The sequence below is a fragment of the Anguilla rostrata genome, chromosome 11 (assembly GCF_018555375.3).
Source record: "Anguilla rostrata isolate EN2019 chromosome 11, ASM1855537v3, whole genome shotgun sequence".
In the NCBI taxonomy this organism is placed as follows: Eukaryota; Metazoa; Chordata; class Actinopteri; order Anguilliformes; family Anguillidae; genus Anguilla; species Anguilla rostrata.
The window spans coordinates 561470-581593 of record NC_057943.1 but is presented as its reverse complement, the minus strand read 5'-3'; the positions used below and the strand labels follow the sequence as shown (position 1 = coordinate 581593).

The following is a 20124-nucleotide window of genomic DNA, read 5'->3' as shown; positions in this document are numbered from 1 at the left end:
GTGCATATTCACACTCACACGAACTCACGAGTGTGCATATTCGCACTCACACACACACACTCACGGGAACTCACAGAGCATATCACACTACACATCACGCGATCACGCGTGCATCATCACACATCACAGCAAACTCACGAGCGTGCATATTCACCAACACACACACACTCACGCGAACTCACGAGCGTGCATATGCACACTCACACACACTCACGCGAACTCACGAGTGTGCATATTCACACTCACACACACTCACACGAACTCACGAGCGTGCATATTCACACACACTCACGAACTCACGAGCGTGCATATTCACACTCACACACTCACGCGAACTCACGAGCGTGCATATTCACACTCACACACTCACGCGAACTCACAAGCGTGCATATTCACACCACACAACTCACCAAACTCACAGCGTGCATATTCACACCCCACACTCACCGAACTCACGAGCGTGCATATTCACACACACACACACACAGCACACCTACGACGTGATATTCCAACTCATTCCACAACACACACACGATGAACTCAAAGGTGATATTCACACTCACACACACATGCACCAGTAGCACACACTCACATGAGAAGGACCAGTTATTCTCTCATTGCCGGGAATACAAAAGATAACAAAATGGATTTATTTCATGTCGACACATCAGACAAAACCACAGTACACTGAGATGATGGCCAAACTGAACTCTTCCACAAGATTGGCACAAGAGCGTAAATATACTCAGTACAAACAGTATAAAACATACATGCTTTTCCATTTTTAAATATATATTTATATACAATTCCGTTTTTCTCAAGCCGTTTCCATGGTTGCAGGCAGAAATAAACCCCCAGATGGATTAAAGCCATATTCTGCCTGGAGAAAGGGAACATCGGAGCAAAAGAAGGAAGTTTCTGGCTGGAAATTATATTTTATACATTTTTTTCATTAAACATAACAGGCATGCAAGTGAACATCATGTGTAACCAGAGGTGTGCAGATGGGAAACCTTCACCCCAAACCTAAAACTCTAAAACCATTTAAACATCTTTTGAATATCTGTGGTCCTGGACGGACACACTCATAAATACTGAAACAGTCACCAGCAAAGTTAAAACCCAACTGTCTTTCTCAAGGCTACAATTTCAGAGAAAAATGTAAATAAAAAGAAAATAAACATGTTAGAGATTTGGAGAAGCGTGGAAAGTGAATGACTCATTAATTTTCTTTTTTTTTCTTTTTTTTTTTTACAAATAACTGACATCACTTTCTTACCATTGTACACAATGTGTACAGTTACAGACTATAAAACAAGGCAATAAAAAGGTAACTATGATAAAAATGATATAACCTCATAGAGAAGAATATGGCTTTAATAAATTGTGCATCTAGCAAGCAAAACAAATGTGAGAACTGGTGAAAAACTGGAACAATCAGTACCAGGTGCGTAAAACTGAAAAAATAACTCTCGCTCACAGGTGTGTAACTGCGTAAAAACCCTACTCTGAAAGAGGGGAGGGGAGGGGGGGGGCATCCCATTAGAGCAAAGGCTCAAACCCAGGACCAACCTGCAGGCACCGTGTCCACCAACCATTAGGGGGCGCCACTCCATCCAGCTCCACCATTCTCCTCTGACTCTTTCTCCTGTTTTTGGGACTACAGAGCATGAAGCTGGTCTTTCTCTTCCTGAAACGCGGTTTAGTTTCCAGCCCTCATGCTCGTTTGCACGGTAATCGCACGGCTGTGTCTTTACAGGGTTCTGCGCAGCCTCCAAACCGAAGACTGTGCCCACAGCCTCTGTGAATGAGAAGGCCTACATCATCTGTGAAAGAGAAGGCCTACATCATCTGTGAAAGAGAAGGCCCACACCCTCTGTGAAAGAGAAGGCCTACATCCTCTGTGAAAGAGAAGGCCTACACCCTCTGTGAAAGAGAAGGCCTACATCCTCTGTGAAAGAGAAGGTCTACACCTTCTGTGAAAGAGAAGGTCTACACCCTCTGTGAAAGAGCAGGCCTACATCATCTGTGAAAGAGAAGGCCCACACCCTCTGTGAAAGAGCAGGCCTACATCCTCTGTGAAAGAGAAGGCCTACATCATCTGTGAAAGAGAAGGTCTACATCATCTGTGAAAGAGCAGGCCTACATCCTCTGTGAAAGAGCAGGCCTACACCCTCTGTGAAAGAGAAGGCCCACACCTCCGTGCCGGAGTGGGGGGGGGCCTTGCTGTGCAAGAGTCCGTCTGTCCCTCTCATCTGTCCGTCCGTCTGTCCGTTCGCCCGCACAGAAGAGCGGGAGAGTGATGGCGGGTCTCCGGGCTTTAGCTGGCCAGGCTGTTGTAGCTCACATAGTTTTTCTTCACGGCGGTGCCTGGAGAGAGAGAGAGAGGGGGGATATAGGAAAGAGAGAGAGAAAGAGTGAGAGGGGGGAGAGAGAGAGAGGAGAAAGGGGGGAGAGGAGAGAGAGAGGGAGAGAGAGGGAGAAAGGGAGAGAGGAGAGAGAGGAAAGAGGAGAGAGAGAGAGACAGAGGGAGGGTGAGGAGAGAGAGAGGAGAAAGAGAGAGGGGAGAGGAGAAAGAGAGAGGGGGAGAGGAGAGAGAGAGAGGGAGGGGAGAGAGAGAGGAGAGAGAGGAGAAGAGGAGGGAGAGGAGAGAGAGAGAGGAGAGGAGAGAGAGAGAAGAGAAAGTGAGAAGAGAAAGAGGAAAAGAGAGGGAGGGAGAGAGAGGGAGAAAGAGGGGGAGAGGAGAGAGAGGGGAGAGAGAGAGGAGAAAGAGAGGAGGGAGAGGGGAGGAGAGAGAGAGGAGAAAGAGAGAGGGGAGAGGAGAAAGAGAGGAGAGAGGGCGGTGTTTAAATGTGCCTCAGTGGGTAAACAGCCCCGTGCCCTGCCGCCTGCCGCCTGCTCTCTCATAGCTCTAGCACTGGGTTAGGACAGGACAGGAGCTGGATCTGATGGAGCCATTACATTACATTACAGGCATTTAACAGACGCTCTTATCCACAGCAACTTACACAACTTTTCACACATTTACATTGCATCCATTTATACAGCTGGATATATACTGAAGCAATGCAGGTTAAGTACCTTGCTCACGGGTATAACAGTAGTGTCCTGCCTGAGAACTGAACTGGGGACCTTTAGGTTACAGGACCAGCTCCTTGCCCATTATACTACACTGCTGCCTGGGAGTAGCAGGTGAGCAGGATCCCAGGTATAATCATGTTCGTCATGAGCAAATTAATTCACTTCAGCAAGATGAAAAGGTGCAGCCCGAGCGTGTCGTTTTGTCTGAGAAATAAGGCCACTGCATTTGAGCTGCACACACATACACACACATACACACACACGCACATGCACACCTACACGCACACGCACCTACACGTGCACGCACACGTACACACACACGCACACCTACACGCACACACCTACACGTGCACGCACACACACACACACACGCGCACACACACACACCTACATACACACGTGTGCACGCACACACACATACACACACATGCGCACGCACACACATATACACCCACACATGCGCGCACACACACACATGCGCACGCACACACATATACACCCACACATTCGCGCACACACACACACACACACAGTAGCCCGAGCAGGTGAGAGGTGTGTAGCATGTCGTTGTGTCTGGCACATAAGACTGCAGCCACTGAGGCCCTTGACTGTGAGAGCAGATATAAACCCTGGGCATTAAAGGGAAGTCCTGGGCCCACGGACTGGGCATTAAAGGGAAGTCCTGGGCCCACGGACTGGGCATTAAAGGGAAGTCCTGGGCCCACGGACTGGGCATTAAAGGGAAGTCCTGGGCCCACGGACTGGGCATTAAAGGGAAGTCCTAGGCCCACGGACAGCTCCTGTTCCCTGCTTTGCTCATCATCACAGTGATGTTAAGAGCCTCTTCGCTCTGATGAGCTTGGAGAGCACGCGGGCTCAAACCGCTGCTGTTGGTGCTAAATAAAGCGTGGAAATGTATCAGCTATCAGAGCTCAGACCTGCGGACATGACTCAGTCCTGCACCGGCCTAGCATGGCTTTACACAGGCGTGCGTTTCCTCCTCTTCTACAGACATAAATACTGGAAATGTATTTTTTAAAAATATGAAACAGATGCATGATGAATAAGTAATATAATTGTCTGTCATGTCATATGCAATACACCCGCACCGCATATAACAGGACACACAAGTCATTAAAGCCATTTGGGGTCACTTTTTAAACTCAGATGAAATGGCTTTTGACACACGAATAGGAACAGTGCATTATGGTCCAGTCATTCCCTGCAGGAACAGTGCATTATGGTCCAGTCATTCCCTGCAGGAACAGTGCATTATGGTCCAGTCATTCCCTGCAGGAACAGTGCATTATGGTCCAGTCATTCCCTGCAGGAACAGTGCATAGTCCAGCATTCTGCAGGAACAGTGCATTATGGTCCAGTCATTCCCTGCAGGAACAGTGCATTATGGTCCAGTCATTCCCTGCAGGAACAGTGCATTATGGCCCAGCGTATGTGTGTGTGTGTGTGTGCAAGATATAGAGTGAAGAGGTAAAGTGAGAGAGAAGGTTTGCCTCTAAACGCTGCTGGTTTCATGCTGCAGAAAGACGTAAAGACATCAGGCCTTTCATCGCCATTTCCCAGGGTGGCCTTGGCTCTCACTGCCACCCCAAGGTCAGGGATCCAAAGACTGCCCCCCCCTCCCCCTCCCCAGGGGTCAGGGATCACAGACTGCCCCTCCCTCCCCCCCCTCCCCGAGGTCAGGGATCTCTGCAGTTGTATCCCTGAGTGAGGCATTTGACCTGAACATCCAGCTGTATAAATGGATAAGTTTGAAAGGTTCTCTGTGTGAGAGTTCTCGGCTGGGTGTGTTTGCAGAGCCAATACATAATTGATAGGGGCTTTAAAAGGGTTTGATAGTGCGTGAGATGTGTGTGAGAGATGTGTGTGAGAGATGTGTGTAAGAGATGTGTGTGAGAGATGTGTGTAAGAGATGTGTGTAAGAGATGTGTGTAAGAAGCGTCTGAGTTAAGTGCATTCAGGAGCAGCCTTGCTCCCATCCAGAGCACCACACCCCCGCACTGTACCCCCCCTCACACACCATACACCCCCCACCGTACCCCATAACCCCCCCCCCACACACCATACACACCCACCGTACCCCACACACCATATACCCCCCACCATACCCCGTACACCCCCACACACCATAATCCCCCCTGCACACTGTGAACTTTGTATGAGCAGAACACTGAATATTGCTGTATCTCAGTCCGTAATTCTGCCCCCCTCTCCCTCTGTCCCTCCCTCCCTCCCTTGCTCCCACCCTACCTCACTCTCTCCTCCCTGCCCCCTCCCTCCCTCCCTCTTTCCTCCCTCCCTCTCTCTCTCCCTGCCCCTCCCTAGCTCCCTCTCTCCCTCACTCACCCCCCTCGCCCCTGCTATGGATAAGCTAGGTGATTGTAATGTAACACTAATGGAATAGTTTTGTATGAGTAAAATTAGCTCCACAGTGGTCAACAGCACATCTATAAAGAGCAGGGTACTGTGAGGGTTAGTTTGCTCTGGGCCACAGTGCTGTACAGAGATGATGAAGTGTGAAGAAGAAGATGAATATGGGAGAGGTAATGTGTTATTGAATGCACGCGCAGGCTGCTCGCTCTCTGCCTGTGCTGGAGGGAACGCTGCATATTGATCCTGTGTAATAACATGTCACTGCAGAGACGTCAGCTCAAGGTGCTCTCTCCTCTGACGTCACACAGGAATACTACTGACCCCCCTGCTCGGCCCTCCGTGCTCACTGCACCCCACTTTAAGGGTTAAAATGGGCAACATGCTAAACACAGTATCAGCTCACAACCACGTCTCATATAAGATACAGTATGGCGTTAGCTCAACACTTTGTCTCATAAGAATTTACCGCGTGACATAAATTTACCCGTGGTAAATTTGCGTTACCCCTCACCGCTGGGGTCGGTGCCCCCTCACGCTGGGGTCGTTGCCCCCCCCCTCACCGCTGGGGTCGTTGCCCCCCTCACCGCTGGGGTCGTTGCCCCCCTCACCGCTGGGGTCGTTGCCCCCCCCCTCCCCGTCCCTCACCGCTGGGGTCGTTGCCCCCCCCGTCCCCCCGTCCCCGTCCCCTCACCGCTGGGGTCGTTGCCCCCTCACCGCTGGGTCGGTGCCCCCCCTCACCGCTGGGGTCGTTGCCCCCTCACCGCTGGGGTCGGTGCCCCCCGTCCCCCCCTCACCGCTGGGGTCGGTGCCCCCCCCTCACCGCTGGGGTCGTTGCCCCCCCCCCCCTCACCGCTGGGGTCGGCGCTCTCACACAGCTCGGTCTTGGCCTCGCCGTTGGGCCGCTCGCTGGCCTTGTGCGCCAGGCGGGAGGACATGGTGGCTGCCGTGGCGACGGCCTTGAAGCTGCGTTTCCTGCGCTGCACGTTGAGCTCCGGGTGGAAGATGATCACGTACACCTTGGGCATGTACAGCAGCCCCAGAGCCACCGACGCACTCAGGTTCATAGAGATGGTGAGCGTGCTCGTCTGGATGTACAACTGGGAACACAACAGAACACAATAATCACACAACTATCACACATCTATCACACACCGTGAGCACACAACTATCACACATCTATCCCACTGTGAGCGGTACACCTATCACACAAATATCACACATCTATCACACACCGTGAGCGCACAACTATCACATATCTATCACATATATATCCCACTGAGCACACAACTATCACACATATATCATAAACATTTAGCACAATGTGAGCACACAACTATCACACTGTGAGCGTAAAACTATCACACATTGATCACACTGAACACACAACTATCACAGTACTTCAACATTTCAGTGGTGAGAGAAAAATAAGGCACAATATTGTACACAGTATGATTATTATCAGCTTTTTATGTTTGTAAAGTTTGTAAAAAGGACAGAACATGCCTGGAGGCCCCATGTCTACTCCTTCTACCAGGTGTAGCTGGGAAGGTTTTTCAAGATTTTATTGGTTAGTGCGTTTCTACGGTAACGGTAGCCTGGCTGAGTAGGAGTGGGGGGGGGGGGGGAGGGTGTGTGGGTGAGGGGTGATATCTAAAACTCTGCACATACACTACCTTGTAAAAGGGCTGGGAGGGGTGTAGAGGGAAAGACAGATAACAAGTACCATCTGTCCATCATCTCAGACAGCCAATCAGGTTTCAGTGGGAACTTACAAAACCTGCACACAGCCAATCAGATTTCAGTCTATACTGCAGGACATTTGCACACAGCCGATCAGATTCCAGTTTATACTGCAGGAAACCAGCCCACAGCCAGTCAGATTTCAGTCTATACTGCAGGACACTTGCACACAGCCAATCAGTAAGTCAGACCCTACATAGCACTATACAGGGAGGACAGGAGGAAATGCATTACATTACATTGCACTGCACTGCACTGTGCTGCACACTGTGTGGTAAAGCTCTAGCGATGCACTGTGTCTGTGTGTGTGTGGTAAAGCTCTAGCGATGCACTGTGTCTGTGTGTGTGGTAAAGCCCTAGAGATGCACTGTGTCTGTGTGTGTGTGGTAAAGCTCTAGCGATGCACTGTGTCTGTGTGTGTGTGTGTGGTAAAGCCCTAGCGATGCACTGTGTCTGTGTGTGTGTGTGTGTGTGTGTGTGTGTGTGTGTGGTAAAGCTCTAGCGATGCACTGTGTCTGTGTGTGTGGTAAAGCTCTAGCGATGCACTGTGTCTGTGTGTGTGGTAAAGCTTTAGGGATGCACTGTGTCTGTGTGTGTGGTAACGCTCTAGCGATGCACTCTGCCTGTGTGTGTGTCTGTGTGTGTGGTAAAGCTCTAGCCATGCCCTGTATCTGTGTGTGGGGTAAAGCCCTAGAGATGCACTGTGTCTGTGTGTGTGTGGTAAAGCTCTAGCGATGCACTGTGTCTGTGTGTGTGTGGTAAAGCTCTAGGGATGCACTGTGTCTGTGTGTGTGGTAAAGCTCTAGCAATGCACTGTGTCTGTGTGTGTGTGTGTGTGTGTGGTAAAGCTCTAGAGATGCACTGTGTCTGTGTGTGTGTGTGGTAAAGCCCTAGCGATGCACTGTGTCTGTGTGTGTGTGGTAAAGCTCTAGCGATGCACTGTGTCTGTGTGTAGTGTGTGTGGTAAAGCTCTAGCGATGCACTGTGTTTGTGTGTGTGTGTGGTAAAGCCCTAGCGATGCACTGTGTCTGTGTCTGTGTGTGTGGTAAAGCTCTAGCGATGCACTGTGTCTGTGTGTGTGTGTGGTAAAGCTCTAGCGATGCACTGTGTCTGTGTGTGTGTGGTAAAGCTCTAGCGATGCACTGTGTCTGTGTGTGTGTGGTAAAGCTCTAGCGATGCACTGTGTCTGTGTGTGTGGTAAAGCTCTAGCGATGCACTGTGTCTGTGTGTGTGTGGTAAAGCTCTAGAGATGCACTGTGTCTGTGTGTGTGGTAAAGCCCTAGCGATGCACTGTGTCTGTGTGTGTGTGGTAAAGCTCTAGCGATGCACTGTGTCTGTGTGTGTGGTAAAGCTCTAGCGATGCACTGTGTCTGTGTGTGTGGTAAAGCTCTAGAGATGCACTGTGTCTGTGTGTGTGGTAAAGCCCTAGCGATGCACTGTGTCTGTGTGTGTGTGGTAAAGCTCTAGCGATGCACTGTGTCTGTGTGTGTGTGGTAAAGCTCTAGCGATGCACTGTGTCTGTGTGTGTGGTAAAGCTCTAGCGATGAACTGTGTCTGTGTGTGTGGTAAAGCTCTAGCGATGCACTGTGTCTGTGTGTGTGTGGTAAAGCTCTAGCGATGCACTGTGTCTGTGTGTGTGTGGTAAAGCTCTAGCGATGCACTGTGTCTGTGTGTGTGGTAAAGCTCTAGAGATGCACTGTGTCTGTGTGTGTGGTAAAGCTCTAGAGATGCACCGTCTGTGTGTGTGGTAAAGCCCTAGCGATGCACTGTGTCTGTGTGTGTGTGGTAAAGCTCTAGAGATGCACTGTGTCTGTGTGTGTGTGGTAGAGCTCTAGAGATGCACTGTGTCTGTGTGTGGGGTTAGGTTCATGCGGTGGTGTTTGCAGCCTTCATCATGGCAGATACTCTTAGCACTCTGCGGTGTGACCTCGATCCTTGCTGGTCAGAAAACATATTTTTTATGATCCCAAAAAAAGTATTCTGCGGATATGTGCCTTTGCAGAATGTCCTCTTCTCAGGGGCATGTCCTCAGTGAAAGTGTCTGGGAGGGCGTGTGGGGAGGAGGAGGGGAGGGGGAGGAAGAGGGGGTGGGGATTTGTGTGGTTGAACAATGACCTTGACCTTTCCATTATGTCTGAAATACATCTTCAATCAGACGATGAGAAAACCGATCAATACGCCAACTGGGCAAACATACAACACAGCGATCCCCAGAGAAAGGATCAGAGGGGCAGTCTGATGACCAGACTGAGATAAGAGGCCCTGTCTATAGATAAGAGGCCCTGTCTATAGGTAAGAGGCCCTGTCTATAGGTAAGAGGCCCTGTCTATAGATGAGAGGCCCTGTCTATAGAAAAGAGGCCCTGTCTATAGAGGGGTTCAGCTTTACCAGCTGTGCAAATGTGTGTGTGTGTATGCATGTACAAACATAATACAAATAAGAGCATTTTTTATGCTGCAGTTAGCTAATCACCATCCACACAAGCCACTAGTGTGCTTTTACAGCCTTGTCACACGCTCCTGTTTTTTATTTAAAAACTGCAGTAGTTGCCAGACCTGACCCAGAACTTTGACACTTTGTGGTAATTTAGCAGTGCGAAAAGGTCACATTCAGCATTTCTGTTTTAACATCATTTTCAGCAAAATATTCAGAGTTGAGGCTGAACATGTCACAGCACTGAAAAATGCCCCACCTTAACAAATCACTCACGAAGGATGACATCACCACACAATCCCCCATAATGCATCACATTACACCACGCTGGAGCTTGGCATTTCCACTTTCCACCTTTAATGACACCTCTGCCAGCGTCCGTATAAAATATAAAAACAGAGCACAGCCCCCCCCCCCCCCCAGGAGAGCTAGGCATCTGTGCTCACACACAGAGACCTGCAACAGCCCAAAGACTCAGCGACTCGTTACACACTTGCAGAGCCCTTCTACAGGAATCTAAACAGATAAAAAAACAAACAAGATAATTATACACATCGAATATTACTAATAAATGCAGCTATAATTATTTACAGTTACATTTTGCATTTTTCCCCAGAAAAACCTGATGCAGTTGCCATGGGTACCAGTGAGGATTATAAATGTAGAGCGAACTGCAGTGGGAGGATGGTATAACTGGATTCAGCACGTTACGCTGTCAAAGGAGGAAATCTACCTCCACAGCAGGACCACAAGCGTTTACATAATTCTTACAGGCAGCTTTAACTCCGCCAGACCTTCAACAGCGCGGATTTCACTCAAACATTCATAACAAATATAATGCATTTAGCCCACACTATGAGCATGGCCACAGTTTAAAAAGGAAAATGTGTAAAATATGAATTTGTACATTATGTGCTTGTGCGCACACAGCAAACGCAGCACTTGACCCAACAGGAACGGCTCCAGCGCACTCAGTAAATGAACCAGGAGGGAACAATGAGCAGCAGCCTGGCTGGCTGGACTCAGAGTCCCCGAATCAGCACAGAAGCAACGGGCTTAAGTGCTTTTACTGCACATTATTCACTCAGAGACCGCCTGTGTGCTTCTCCTTTAACTTCACTCAGAGACCGCCTGTGTCCTTCTCCTTTAACTTCACTCAGAGCTCGCCTGTGTGCTTCTCCTTTAACTTCACTCAGAGACCGCCTGTGTGCTTCTCCTTTAACTTCACTCAGAGACCGCATGTGTCCTTCTCCTTTAACTTCACTCAGAGACCGCCTGTGTGCTTCTCCTTTAACTTCACTCAGAGACCGCATGTGTCCTTCTCCTTTAACTTCACTCAGAGACCGCATGTGTCCTTCTCCTTTAACTTCACTCAGAGCTCGCATGTGTGCTTCCCCTTTAACTTCACTCAGAGCTCGCCTGTGTGCTTCTCCTTTAACTTCACTCAGAGACCGCCTGTGTGCTTCTCCTTTAACTTCACTCAGAGACCGCCTGTGTGCTTCTCCTTCAACTTCACTCAGAGACCGCCTGTGTGCTTCTCCTTCAACTTCACTCAGAGACCGCCTGTGTGCTTCTCCTTCAACTTCACTCAGAGACCGCCTGTGTGCTTCTCCTTTAACTTCACTCAGAGCTCGCCTGTGTGCTTCTCCTTCAACTTCACTCAGAGCTCGCATGTGTGCTTCTCCTTTAACTTCACTCAGAGCTCGCATGTGTGCTTCTCCTTCAACTTCACTCAGAGCTCGCATGTGTGCTTCCCCTTTAACTTCACTCAGAGCTCACCTGTGTGCTTCTCCTTTAACTTCACTCAGAGCTCGCATGTGTGCTTCTCCTTTAACTTCACTCAGAGCTCGCCTGTGTGCTTCTCCTTTAACTTCACTCAGAGCTCGCATGTGTGCTTCCCCTTTAACTTCACTCAGAGCTGGCATGTGTGCTTCTCCTTTAACTTCACTCAGAGACCGCATGTGTGTGCTTCTCCTTTAACTTCACTCAGAGACTACATGTGTGCTTCCCCTTTAACTTCATTCAGAGCTTGCATGTGTGCTTCCCCTTTAACTTCACTCAGAGACCGCATGTGTGTGCTTCCCCTTTAACTTCACTCAGAGACCGCATGTGTGCTTCTCCTTTAACTTCACTCAGAGCTCGCATGTGTGCTTCTCCTTTAACTTCACTCAGGGACCACGTGTGCTTCTCCATTAACTTCACTCAGAGACCGCATGTGTGTGCTTCTCCTTTAACTTCACTCAGAGACCGCATGTGTGCTTCTCCTTTAGCTTCACTACGAGACCGCATGTGTGCTTCTCCTTTAACTTCACTCAGAGCTCGCATGTGTGCATCTCCTTTAACTTCACTCAGAGCTGGCATGTGTGCTTCTCCTTTAACTTCACTCAGAGACCGCATGTGTGTGCTTCCCCTTTAACTTCACTCACAGCCTGCATTTCTTTGGCATGGATAGAACAAGGTGCTGGAAACACCGCTTAGGGATTTTGGTCCATGCAGACTTGATACCATCATGCAGTTCCTGTAGATTTTTTTGGCCACACATTCGTGCTGTGAACCTCCCATTCCACCTCATCCCAAAGGTGCTGTGTTAGACTGAGATCAGGGGGCTGTGCAGACCATAGAAGTATACTGGAGTCTTTGTGATGTTTGGGGAACCAGCTCAAGATGATGTGTGTTTTGTACCATGGCGCATTACCCTGCTGGAAGCACTGCTACTACAAAATCTGGCACCAGCAAGCACACCACAGTTTGAGTCACTTAGACCACGCTTAGATCACCCATTCTAACGTTGGGCCGAACAGCAACTAAACCTCATCACCATGTCTGCATGCGTTATGTACTGACCAGAAGCCCCATGATCCACCATGTGGTGGAGCAGATGACTATCTGTGCTAACGAGCAGTTGACTATCTGTGTTAACGAGCAGGTGGCTATCTGTGTTAACGAGCAGGTGGCTATCTGTGCTAATGAGCAGGTGGCTGTTTGCGCTAATGAGCAGGTGACTGTTTGCGCTAACGATCGGGTGGCTATCTGTGCTAACGAGCAGGTGGCTGTTTGCACTAAGGAGCAGGTGGCTGTTTGCGCTAATGAGCAGATGACTATCTGTGTTAACGAGCAGGTGGCTATCTGTGCTAACGAACAGGTGGCTATCTGTGCTAACGAGCAGGTGGCTGTTTGCACTAAGGAGCAGGTGGCTGTTTGCGCTAATGAGCAGATGACTATCTGTGTTAACGAGCAGGTGGCTATCTGTGCTAACGAGCAGGTGGCTATCTGTGCTAACGAACAGGTGGCTATCTGTGCTAACGAACAGGTGGCTATCTGTGCTAACAAGCAGGTGGCTGTTTGTGCTAACGAGCAGGTGGCTATCTGTGCTAACGAGCAGGTGGCTGTTTGCTCAAACAAGCAGGTGGTTGTTTGTGCTAATGAGCTAGTGGCTGTTTGCGCTAACGAGCAGGTGGTTGTTTGTGCTAATGAGCAGGTGGTTTGGTTTGCTAATGAGCAGGTGGCTGTTGTTGCTAACAAGCTGGTGGCTATCTGCACTAATGAGCAGGTGACTGTTTGTGCTAACGTGTAGGTGACTGTTTGCGCTAATGAGCAGGTGGTTGGTTGTGCTAACGAGCTAGTAGCTGTTTGCACTAAACAGCAGGTCTACCTCTATTCTGAGTGCACGTTCTCCTACCCAGGACTCTACCTGCTCATCCTGTTCTTCATTACTCTTGCATTCTCTATCAATGACCCCAGTGATTCTATTAAATTAAAATAATACCAGGAAACTGATTGGTGCTGTTTCTCAAACAGAATGGATTTAATTTGCTTGCTCTGACACGTTTCATTTCTTTGTAACAACTCAAAGAAAATCAGTGGCTGATGAGAAGCAAAGAACTAAAGTCAGAGGATTACTGTGACGATTAAAACAACACAGGAGGAGAACCGAGTCAGGGCATCTCAGGGCAACCGAGTGCTCAGAGCAGGGTAACAGAGCTCAGAGCAGGGCAACAGAGTGCTCAGAGCAGGGTAACAGAGTGCTCAGAGCAGGGTAACAGGGCTCAGAGCAGGGCAACAGAGTGCTCAGAGCAGGGTAACTGGGCTCAGAGCAGGGCAACAGAGTGCTCAGAGCAGGGTAACAGAGTGCTCAGAGCAGGGTAACTGAGCTCAGAGCAGGGCAACAGAGCTCAAAGCAGGGTAAGAGAGTGCTCAGAGCAGGGTAACAGAGCTCAGAGCAGGGTAACAGAGTGCTCAGAGCAGGGTAACTGAGCTCAGAGCAGGGCAACAGAGCTCAAAGCAGGGTAAGAGAGTGCTCAGAGCAGGGTAACAGAGTGCTTAGAGCAGGGTAACTGAGCTCAGAGCAGGGTAACAGAGCTCAGAGCAGGGTAACAGGGTGCAGGGCGGCGGTGCGTAGCGGGTGGTTAGCGGTGTGTAGTGGGTGGTTAGCAGGTGGTTAGCGGTGTGTAGCGGGTGGTTAGCGGTGTGTAGCGGGTGGTTAGCGGTGCGTAGCGGGTGGTTAGCGGTGCGTAGCGGGTGGTTAGCGGTGTGTAGCGGGTGGTTAGCGGTGCGTAGCGGGTGGTTAGCGGTGCGTAGCGGGTGGTTAGCGGTGCGTAGCGGGTGAGTAGCGGGTGGTTAGCGGTGCGTAGCGGGTGGTTAGCGGTGCGTAGCGGGTGGTTGGCGGTGCGTAGCGGGTGGTTAACGGTGTGTAGCGGATGGTTAGCGGTGCGTAGCGGGTGGTTAGCGGTGTGTAGCGGGTGGTTAGCGGTGTGTAGCGAATGTGCTAGCGGGTGGTTAGCGGTGTGTAGCGAATGGTTAGCGGTGCGTAGCGGGTGGTTAGCGGTGTGTAGCGGGTGGTTAGCGGTGCGTAGCGGATGGTTAGCCGGTGCGTAGTGGGTGGTTGGCGGTGTGTAGCGGGTGGTTAGCGGTGTGTAATGGGTGGTTAATGGTGCGTAGCGGATGGTTAGCGGTGCGTAGTGGGTGGTTGGCGGTGTGTAGCGGGTGGTTAGCAATGCGTAGCGGGTGCGTAGCGGGTGGTTAGCAATGCGTAGCGGGTGCGTAGCGCGTGGTTAGCAATGCGTAGCGGGTGGTTAGCGGTGCGTAGCGGGTGGTTGGCGGTGCGTAGCGGGTGCGTAGCGGATGGTTAGCGGTGCATAGCAGGTGGTTAGTGGCGTGTAGCGGCGTGCCGCAGGCTTGGCTCTATGATTAACGGCTGTACACAGCTCAGTCATTACAGCCCCAGAGAAGGCTGGGACACAGAGCGCCATGTGGGCTGCTATAAAACCATAAATAAATAAATATTTCATGCATAACATCTTCTCCGGAATCTTCTGTGACCTGAGGAATGGGTCACGGTCCCCACGCCGGCGATGATGTCATTATTTACGGCCCTCTGCCTTGGAGGCAGCTGCTGCACGCGCTCATTACTCACAGGCCACCAGAGCCCCGCCCCCCCGGCTGCCACGCCCGCCTTCTGCGGCATGTGTTAAAGGAGTCCAATCCCGAGAGGGGGAGGGCGCGGGGGCGGGGGTGGGGAAATGGGTAGGGGGGTGGTGGGGATGCAATGCAAAAGTTTATTTTAACAGTCATTTTTTCTGTTTGTTTTTAAAAAGCACAGAGAGAGAATTTGCAGACCAGAACAGTGCCATGTGAAAATGATTCTTATTGCTTAACCTGCACCTGCAGCCGCATCTGCACACCTGTCCTCACATCACTGCAGTACCTCTGCCTCCCCTGTGCATCAGCACACGTCCCAGCACATGGCCTACTCCTGAGACCATGTGATTCTGGAGGAGGAAGCCCTGCAAGGCACGCGGTATGGGACACTGCACCATCATCACCATCATCATCATCACTATCATCATCGCCATCATCATCACCATCACCATCATCATCATCATCACCATCATCACTATCATCATCATCACCATCACCATCATCAGCACTACCATCATCATCACCATCATCACTATCACTATCATCATCATCATCATCATCATCACCATCACCATCATCAGCACTACCATCATCATCATCATCATCATCATTATCACTACCATCATCATCATCATCATCACCATCATCACTATCATCATCGCCATCATCATCATCATCATCATTATCACTATCATCATCACCATCATCATCATCACCACCATCGCCATCATCATCATCATTATCACCATCATCATCAACACTATCATCATCATCATTATAATCATCATGGCCATTAAGAGCAGGTGGACAGATCCTGCATATGTAAATATTAACATCCATCTCCACGTTTCTGTTGTCAATAATAAAGGCTAGAGCAATTGCACTCACTGTTCCAGCCTGGCTCCGCCTACTACACAATACTGAACAATGCTTCCTGTGGTGGGCGGAGTAGGCGTGTTCATCTCATTTGCATAAAGTTTTGCAGCGTTCCATCGCATTTAAACGCAAACGGACCAATTTGCAGGCGACAACAGTCTCCCCGCTGGATGTCTTCGTCGACATTTATATGATGTATAAAGCGGTGTTCTGACATTCCAACCAGATTGGAATGCAGACAGAAAGGGGGCAGCACCAAGAAGCTTTTCTACCAAATGATATTATTTCAGAAATGGTGAAATAACAGCAGCAAACAAACACATCAACAGCAAAATAAATTTGATCTAGAGAGTAATTATTCTTTAATCAAGTCCGTCTGAAAGGGGTAAAATATGAATAAGTGCTTAACGACATGTTGAGCTCTTCAAAATCAGTCTTGAATTTAAGTTCATGAGCACAAGTAGCCATTGTGAGAAATCGCTCTGCATGTGCAGATTAAAGAGAAGAGCGTTTCTCCTGCACCAGTGGAAGGCCTGCTTTGTGTGCGCGAATCAGGCACATAGTTCAAACGATCACACAGTGAAAACTCAGTTTGAACTGAGCTGCAATTTAGCCTTTACAAAGGCAATCATACTTTATTAATTTGCAAATATAACATGGATAGTTTCAAACCACTGATTTTCTTTTCTTTTTTAAAAAAATTTGGCACCCAACTGAGCATATCCAATTCCCACCCCAATTTGGAATTGCGTTCACAGCCACAATCGTGTGCAAATCCCACTGCCAATCTGGAAGGGCGAAGACTTTCCTCCAAAACACGTTTTACTGCCAGTCTGCTTCTTTTCACACCACAGACCACAGCCAAGCTCGCAGAGTGGAGTAGGAGGAACACCTTTCACACTCGGCTTTTATATGCCGTCCACAAGCGCGTTCGACCAGCGAGAGCGGTTTGCCCTCCCATAGATGTCTGGTAGAAACTGGTAGGACACGGCGGTAGTGAAGCCAAAAGGTTTTGGTTCTTTTGCAAATCAATCCTTTTATAGAGCAGTCTTTCTGCCAGTGCTACAGACAGCAGGCTGAGAGAGATTTCATCAATCTCACAAACATGAACAATGAATGCGCCTCCGACTCAAACCGGTTCTACCCCGGGGGCAAACTCTGCCCGCGGTGAAGTATCTCGCCACAATCTAAATAACCCACCAAGATCAGAAATTTATCACTGCCTGTGTGTTTCTGAAAGGAAGCACAATATACTCACTGCTATACCGTCCCCAGTCAGACTGTTTCAAAGCAAAAAGAGGGAGGACAAAACCCAGCAAAAACTCCATGGAACCATTAAGCAAAACCGAATCACTAACAAACGGCTCCTTATTTAGGACACACCACTGGGGACAGAACGAGAGATGGTTCGACAGTACAGTGAGTGTGTAAGAGGAGGGTTCGACAGTACAGTGAGTGTGTAAGAGGAGGGTTGGGTAGTACAGTGAGTGTGTAAGAGGAGGGTTGGGTAGTACAATGAGTGTGTAAGAGGAGGGTTCGACCGTACAGTGAGTGTGTAAGAGGAGGGTTCGACAGTACAGTGAGTGTGTAAGAGGAGGGTTCGGTTGTACAGTGAGTGTGTAAGAGGAGGGTTCGACAGTAGTGAGTGTGTAAGAGGAGGGTTGGGTAGTACAGTGAGTGTGTAAGAGGAGGGTTGGGTAGTACAGTGAGTGTGTAAGAGGAGGGTTCGATAGTACAGTGAGTGTGTAAGAGGAGGGTTGGGTAGTACAGTGAGTGTGTAAGAGGAGGGTTGGGTAGTACAGTGAGTGTGTAAGAGGAGGGTTGCGTAGTACAGTGAGTGTGTAAGAGGAGGGTTGGGTAGTACAGTGAGTGTGTAAGAGGAGGGTTGGGTAGTACAGTGAGTGTATAAGAGGAGTGTTGGGTAGGATAGTGAGTGTGTAAGAGGAGGGTTGGGTAGTACAGTGAGTGTGTAAGAGACTCTAAAGGAGGACGTCTCAGCGGGGCCCAAACGCAGGCGGGGTTTGGCGGGTCATGTACCTTCTCAGCGGACTGCGCGGTGCTGAAGAAGATGGGGATGAAGGCCAGCCAGACGATGCAGGTGGTGTACATGGTGAAGCCGATGGGCTTGGCCTCGTTGAAGGTCTCGGGCACGCCGCGCGTCTTGATGGCGTAGACGGTGCAGGTGACCATCAGCAGGATGCTGTAGCCCAGCGAGCAGATGATCTGCAGGTCGGTGATGTCACACTTGAGCACGCCGCGGGCCAGCTGCGGGTCCGTGGTCTTCTGCTCGTCGTAGTCCACCACGGCGCTGGGGGGGTCCACCCCGAACCACACAAACACCCCGGTCAGCTGCACCGAGATCAGGCTGGAGGTGATGGCCAGCTGGGAGGCGGGGCTTATGAAGCGGGGCGCGGTCACAGAGCGCTTGCCCTCCTCGAAGATGCGGTAGATGCGGTTGGTCTTGGTGAGCAGCGCGGCGTAGCTGATGCACATGCCCAGGCCCAGGAAGAGGCGGCGGAAGGCGCAGACAGCCACGTCCGGCGCGGCGATCATGAGGAAGGTGATGATGTAGCAGAGGAAGATGCCCGTCAGCAGCACGTAGCTCAGCTCGCGGCCCGAGGCCCGCACGATGGGCGTGTCGTTGTAGCGCACGAAGGTGGCCATGACGAAGATGGTGGCGACGATGCCCAGCATGGCCAGGAAGACGGGCACGATGGCCCAGGGCGAGTGCCACTCCAGCCGCACCACGGGGATGGGCTGGCAGCCGGTGCGGTTGGGCGTGGGCCGCATGTCGTAGGCGCAGAGGCGGCAGGACGTCTCGTCCAGCTGGTACTGGTACCCGTCGCACGGCTCGCAGTGCCAGCAGCAGGCCACACCCTTCACCCGCTTCTTCCTGTACCCCGCCCGGCAGGGCGGGCTGCACACCGAGCGCGGGACGTCCTGCTCGCCGTCCGGCCACTGCATGTCCTCCACCTGCCACAGGAAACAGGAAGTGGTCAGACCCCTTCTATAGGAAACAGGAAGTGGTCAGACCCCTTCTATTGGAAACAGAAAGTGGTCAGACCCCTTCTATAGGAAACAGGAAGTGGTCAGACCCCTTCTATTGGAAACAGAAAGTGGTCAGACCCCTACTATAGGAAACAGAGAGAGTGAACCATTTAGTCAGTGTACAGGACCTACGTACACGCACACACGCACACGCGCACGCATGCATGCACATGCACACGCGCATGCACGCATGCACACGCACACACACGCATGCGCATACATGCACGTGCACACACACGCACACACACATGCACACCTACACACACACACACACACACACACTCTCTTACTCTTTCACAGGGACATGTTACATTTGGAGAGACAAACACTCTGCAAGCAACAAACAAAATGTTCTGTGTCTCAAATTACCATGGAAATATGCATTTATATTCCTATAAATAAAGGTGTCAAAGAGTTGACGAATGTGTAAACCATTTCTCCAAGTCTCAAAGTCCTCTCATCCCACACGCATTTAAGACATAATGTGGGTGAGCAGTGCAAAGATGCTGAAGGTGGGGGTGGAGTAACTGATCACTGAATGCACCATACGCTGAGCTGAGGAGCAGAGACTCCAACAGCACTGCTGTTCTGCTCTCTGCCATAAGGTATGTTCACTGCTCCCAACCAAGTCACTAACCAGGAAGAGAAACTAATCACTAACCAGGAATTGAAACAAATCATTAACCAGAAAGAGAAACTAATCACTAACCAGGAAGAGAAACTAATCACTAACCAGGAAGAGAAACACATCACTAACCAGGAAGAGAAACACACCACTAACCAGGAAGAGAAACTAATCACTAACCAGGAATTGAAACAAATCATTAACCAGGAATAAAAACTAATCACTAACCAGGAATAAAAACTAATCGCTAACCAGGAATAAAAACTAATCGCTAACCAGGAATAAAAACTAATCGCTAACCAGGAATAAAAACTAATCACTAACCAGGAATAAAAACTAATCACTAACCAGGAAGTAATACTTTTGCGCCCCCGATCTTTCCCCCCTCCCTCGTTATTCTGCCCTTTTTGTCTCGTCTCTGACTCTGATTTCTAAGGCACATAAATTTCCCTTTGCTCTGAGCCACAGAGCGGGACCGTGTGGTTATGTGACATTTTAACGCAGTGCACATT

The 20124-nt window shown here is 50.0% G+C and overlaps 1 protein-coding gene across 4 annotated transcripts in view; it reads right to left on the bottom strand.

The window, feature by feature from the left end:
- Positions 1-627: 627 nt before the first annotated feature.
- LOC135235136 (metabotropic glutamate receptor 7-like) overlaps positions 628-20124 on the bottom strand; it is a 171210-nt gene continuing 151713 nt past the window's right edge. For all 4 annotated transcript variants that reach the window (XM_064300355.1, XM_064300356.1, XM_064300357.1 and 1 more), the window contains exons 8-10: positions 17977-18912; positions 6323-6569; positions 628-2370 (exon numbers count right to left, since the gene is read on the bottom strand). In XM_064300355.1, the coding sequence (XP_064156425.1) occupies positions 2321-2370; positions 6323-6569; positions 17977-18912 (1233 nt within the window). In that variant the 3' untranslated portion in view covers positions 628-2320. The remainder of the gene's footprint in view (positions 2371-6322; positions 6570-17976; positions 18913-20124) is intronic.